A 6,000-nucleotide genomic window follows, 5' to 3' on the forward strand; every position below is an offset into this window, starting at 1 on the left:
CACCGTACGACACAGGGGTACGGTACCGATGGGGATGGGTCTGTCACTGTGTGACACCGGGGTACGGTACCGGTGGGGACGGGTCTGTCACTGTAACACCGGGGTGCGGTACCGGTGGGGACGAGTCTGTCACTGTGTGACACCGGGGTACGGTACCGGTGGGGACGGGTCTGTCACTGTAACACCGGCGTACGGTACCGGTGGAGACGAGTCTGTCACTGTGTGACACCGGGGTACGGTACCGGTGGGGACGGGTCTGTCACTGTGTGACACCGGGGTACGGTACCGGTGGGGACGGGTCTGTCACTGTAACACCGGGGTGCGGTACCGGTGGGGACGAGTCTGTCACTGTGTGACACCGGGGTACGGTACCGGTGGGGACGGGTCTGTCACTGTGTGACACCGGGGTACGGTACCGGTGGGGACGGGTCTGTCACTGTGTGACACTGGGGTACGGTACCGGTGGGGACGGGTCTGTCACTGTAACACCGGGGTACGGTACCGGTGGGGACGGGTCTGTCACTGTGTGACACCGGGGTACGGTACCGGTGGGGACGGGTCTGTCACTGTATGACACCGGGGTACGGTACCGGTGGGGACGAGTCTGTCACTGTGTGACACCGGGGTGCGGTACCGGTGGGGACGAGTCTGTCACTGTGTGACACCGGGGTACGGTACCGGTGGGGACGAGTCTGTCACCGTGTGACACCGGGGTACGGTACCGGTGGGGACGAGTCTGTCAGTGTGTGACACCGGGGTACGGTACCGGTGGGGACGGGTCTGTCAGTGTGTGACACCGGGGTATGGTACCGGTGGGGACGGGTCTGTCAATTATAAACACCGGGGTACGGTACTGGTGGGGACGGGTCTGTCAGTGTGTAACACCGGCGTACGGTACCGGTGGGGACGGGTCTGTCACTGTGTGACACCGGGGTACGGTACCGGTGGGGACGGGTCTGTCACTGTGTAACACCGGGGTACGGTACCGGTGGGGACGGGTCTGTCAATTATAAAAACTGGGGTACAGTACTGATGTGGATGAGGCATTGTGTTGTGCTGGTGATGTTCTTCTGTACTGTGATTTTTCTTTGGGAAATCTCTCTCCTGCCCGTCTCAGACAATTTGGTGAGTTGTGAACGTTGTGCTGTGGTTAGTGGGACGACGTGCACCTCTCTGCCTCATACCTGCTGACTGTGCTGTGGTCATTGTGCCTCCTTAGATCCCAGTGCCCTGGCAGGTCAGTCTGGTCCGGACCATGCGGTGATCGGAGGAGTTGTGGCTGTCGTAGTCTTCATCACCTTGTGTTTGACCATCGTCCTTGGCCGTTACCTGGCACGACATAAAGGTGAGTCTGGTCTGTCCTCCCCTCAACCCACACCTGGTGACACCCTCCATCACAGGAGGTATTTTTAAAATGCAGCCGTTGTTCTTTTCAGACTCTAAGCAAGAGTATGGGCAAACAGAGTTTATAAGATCATTAGGGTCGTAGATAGGATCAGAGACGTTATCCCATGGTAGAAAGGTCAGAGTGGGGGGAAGGATAACAGAGATGTGTAGACCATCTTTTTACACAGTGGCGGGTGCCCAAAATGCACTTCAACATTCAACACTGTTTAATGTCATTTCCAGGACAAAAGGGTAAAGGAGAACAAAATAATTGTTGCTCCGGATCTGATACAGAACAAAACTATACAATAAGATACAGAACACAATAATAGAAAAACACAATAAATAAAAATAGATAGGATAGTTTATATACACAGATTGATTGTATGTCCATAAAGTGATGTTGGGCACAGGAGTGTCTGTACATAAGGTGACTGGCAGGAATGATAAAGTAGTGGTGGTTGTGGTGGGTTAGTGGGTGGAGGTGTTGATCAGCCTCACTGCTTGGGGAATGTGATGCAGCTCGTTTAGATGCTCTCCGCGTGGGTATGGATGTGAAGAGTTCAGTTCTCTTCACAAAGTAGTGATTTTGGTGAGCTCTCCTGATTGTGTAGGGTACGTTTCTGGGGTTGTGGTGGAGGCACAAATGACAGAACTATTCAGCATGCTGTTCGACAGGGTATGGAGGGATGTGGACTGTGTAAAGTTTAAACTAGTTGTACAGAGACTGTGGGCTGCAGGGCTTATTTCTGCGCTGTAGAGTTTGATATTTTACAAAAGATTTGTACAGAAGAGATTCAGGAATTCAGAGGTCACAGCTGACTGTCACCGGAGAAACCCTCCTGAAGAGTCGGGAGGCTTTCCCGTAGAACCGTGAACAGGAGAGACACAAAAGTGGGAGTTGGGGGGGAAATAAAGCAACACACTGCAGGCACTGGAAACCTGAAATTAAATCAGAGGGTGCAGGAAGACTCAGGAGGTCAGGCAGCATCTGTGGAGAGAGAGGCAGAGTTGCTGACCTATCAGCGGAAAAGTCATTGACCGGGGCATTGTCTCTCCCTGCGACCTCCTGAGGGTCGGGGGCCTTCATGGCAGAACATGGCAGTGAGGGAAGAGGTGGGTGGTGGGGGGGGGAATGTGCTAGCACAGGGCCGAGTGGTCTCTGGGTCACTAAATCCTGTTGGTATGTGTGGTTGCAGGAACGTACCTGACCAATGAGGCAAAGGGAGCTGAAGATGCACCAGACGCTGACACAGCCATCATCAACGCTGAGGGTAGCCAGGCCAACGCCGAGGAGAAGAAGGAGTACTTCATCTGATCGCCCCCAGCGTCTGCCCCAAAACTGCTTCATCATCTTCTGTCTCTCCTGACATCTGCCTCAAAATCTCCCATATCTGCCCCAACCTCTGCTCTATCAACTGCCCCAGCATCTCAACTGCCCCAGCATCTGCCCCAGCGAGTGTAGCTGCTCCTCACTCCTGTCCCAACATCTACTCCAACGACTATCCCAGCGGTCCCTACACCTTGCTGAATACGACTCTTAGATACTGGCTGCATTGCTGATTCAGCCAGTCCTACCCCGTGGAGGGGTATCAGATACCACTCCACACCTCTCACCCCTCCCCTCTAGCCACTGTCCTTGACCTGTTGCTTACCCTCCCCTCTTCCATCACCTCCTCCCCACATTAGCGTGCATCAGTGATTACCCGAGCCGTGTGTGTGTGGCAGCCCCCACCACCACCACCACCCCCCAGTCACTGTCACTGTCCGAAGGTCTTGCACTAGCCACAGACACATGGTGGACACAATCACCGCCTGCCGTTCGATACTGCAGACTGCTCTGGAGGGCTGTGAGTGATTCCGAGAAACGCAGGGTGAGAGGAGGGCGGGTGTTCTGGGATCTGCTCCCTCACCCTCACTCTGCTGCACCTTGGCCCCCGTTCCCTGACACCCTCTCCATTAAGTGTCACAGCCCGTCAGTGCAGCCAGCTGCTAGTGCAGGAAAGGGGAGCATGTTGCTGCTGGTTTTCCAGCTTCCCGTGGGATTTATGAACCTCTCATCATCCTCACAGTCCCCCACCATCCATCGTTGGCCTACCCTCCTCTCCGAGAGTCTGTCCAAATGTTTACTCTCAAACCTCAAGCACAAATAACTGGAGTGAAAGGTTTCTGCCAGTGAGGGTGTGTGTGCACACACTACTGAAATTGGGAGTGGTGTGTACACAGTAGTGACATTGGTGTTGGTATGTACACACTATTTAACATATGGGTGGGTGTCCAGATACCGGTGAAAGTGTGTGTGTGAGTGTGCACACACTAGTGAGGTTTGGATGGGTGTGCAAACACTTGTGAAAGTGTGGGTGTGTGTGCTCACTCTGGTGAGATTGGGGTGTGTGTGCAAACACCAGTGAATGTGTGGGTGTGTGCACACAGTAGTGGGAGTGGATGTGTACATACTAGTGAGATTGGGGTGAGACTGCATACAGGAGTGTGATTGGGGTGGATGGACATCCTAGTGAAAGTGTGGGTGGGTGTGCACACACCAGAGAGATTGGGGTTAGTGTGCATACACTAGTGTTATTGGGGTGGGTGTGTGCACACTAGTGAGGTTGGGGTGGGTGTGCACACATTAGTGAAAGTGTGGATGGGTATGTACCCACTAGTGAGATTGGGGTAGGTGTGCACACATTAGTGAAAGTGTGGATGGGTATGTACCCACTAGTGAGATTGGGGTAGGTGTGCACATGCTAGTGAAAGTGTGGGTATGTGTGTACTCATTAGTAAGATTTGGTGGGTGTGCATACACTAATGAAAGTGTGGGTGAGTTTATACACACTGACAAAGTTGGGGTGATGTACCCACACTAGTGACAGTGTGGAAAGGTGTATACACAGACTAGTGAAAACGTGGGTGATTTTCACACACTAGTGAGATTGGGGTTGGTGTGCACACACTAGTGAGATTGGGTGTGGGTGTGTACACCAGTGAAATTGTGGGTGGGTGTGCACACACTAGGAAAGGTGAGCTTACAGTGAGGTGGTGTACATATTGGTGAGTGTGTACAATAGTGAAGGTGAGAGTGCACACTACTGAGACAGTGTGCATAGTGAGAGTGAGTGTGCATAGTCATATAACTGAACAGGCGCATGCTGCCTGACACCATCGTAAGTGTGCAAACTGTAGTGTGAGTGGGTGTGTCCCTGTCCGTTGGTGTCCAGAAGCCAGACAAAGGCCAGGTCAGGGAAAGCAGTGACGTGGAAGGTCACTTGGGGGAGAATGGGTTAGGGTATCTTGGAGAAGGGTCAGAAGGTCAAGGTCAGATGGGTGAAGTTGCTAGAATGTGATGCGAGAACAGTGTTGACGTTGCGACAGCTGCAGTGGATGGCGATAGCACTAGGCCATAGGCTGAATGGGCCCTTTGATTGCAGCCTCCCCCTCCAACCTTGCCTCCCTCCTCGCCTGCCTGCCCCCTAGGGTGTCACTGGGGGATGGTGACTCCCTCATACCAATCCTTGGTCCTCCCTGCCGGAGATACCTCTGAGCCCACCCTTCTGGTCTCCCCCTATCCCCAGCCTGCCCTGCCCTGCCCCACACAGTTACCCGGGTAGGAGCGTCCCTATTGCCTGCAGTGTGGAGGACTAATGGGTTAAATTCCGGGTATGTGGACAGAGCCCCACCTGGGGGTGTGAGGAGAAATGGGCCCTTGTCCCCGGCAAATCCGGGCTGCGCATTGCATCACGTTCGACAGGGGTCGGCACAGTTGCATAACTGGATCTCATGCCACCAGTTCTGTATGGCTGCAACTTCACCCTCCACCAACAGCTGCAGCAATGCAACTGCATGGCTGCGTTATTTCCACCGTCCCCAGCGGCTGCATCCTCCACCAGCAGCTTGCAATATTGCAGCCTGTCCACTGCAGTTCTATCCTGACCAGTACCTGCCGCCCTCTAGCAACAGCCACTGTACAACGTCTCATCTCTGTCCGCTGAAGTCGCATGACTGCCTCCCCCGTGGCTGCGGAGCTGCAGCTCTCCCCGCCATCAACAGCAGCAGTGGTGCATCTCCCTCCACGCCAGCTGCAACGCTGCCGCGCTGTCCGTCCACCGCAGCTGCAAGGCTGCAGTCTCATTCCACCAACATCTCCCAGCTCCACCGCCCAGAGCTGCCCGTCGCTGGCGAGACCCCGCACTGCCAAGCCAAGAGCTGCGGGTCGCTGTCCAACCATTCAGGACGACCTCAAATCTCCATGCAATACTGTATCGTATCAGGTGGATGTGTATCTGGGACTGCCAATCTATATATTGTATTAAACCATGCTTTTTATTAATAATGCGTTATAAATAGGGAACAAAGGGGTGTAACTTGGGAACAAACAGGCTCTGCTGTCGTGTGGAACTGGACGTCTTTGTAAAGTACTGAATCCTCAGAAACCCCTTACACCAGTCTGCATGAATACTGAAGCATCTGTTTATTTGTGGGTGGGGGTGGGGAACGACTCTCCATTCACTCCGGGAGCAAGTAATTCCCAAATGGTGTCCGCCTTCACACAATCCTAATTTGTACTAATTCCGCGCCGTTCCCGTCTCTACGGTTCTGTCTCGGCGGTTTCACTGC

General features: G+C 53.8%; 1 protein-coding gene across 2 annotated transcripts in view; it reads left to right on the forward strand.

The window, feature by feature from the left end:
- LOC140198789 (cell adhesion molecule 2-like) overlaps window positions 1-5,994 on the forward strand; it is a 172,779-nt gene extending 166,785 nt beyond the window's left edge. For both annotated transcript variants that reach the window (XM_072259819.1, XM_072259820.1), the window contains 2 exons: window positions 1,220-1,345; window positions 2,586-5,994. In XM_072259819.1, coding sequence (XP_072115920.1) covers window positions 1,220-1,345; window positions 2,586-2,704 — 245 coding nt within the window. In that variant the 3' untranslated portion in view covers window positions 2,705-5,994. The remainder of the gene's footprint in view (window positions 1-1,219; window positions 1,346-2,585) is intronic.
- The last annotated feature ends 6 nt before the right edge of the window (window positions 5,995-6,000 follow it).

The sequence above is a fragment of the Mobula birostris genome, chromosome 6, assembly GCF_030028105.1.
Source record: "Mobula birostris isolate sMobBir1 chromosome 6, sMobBir1.hap1, whole genome shotgun sequence".
Taxonomy (NCBI): domain Eukaryota; kingdom Metazoa; phylum Chordata; class Chondrichthyes; order Myliobatiformes; family Myliobatidae; genus Mobula; species Mobula birostris.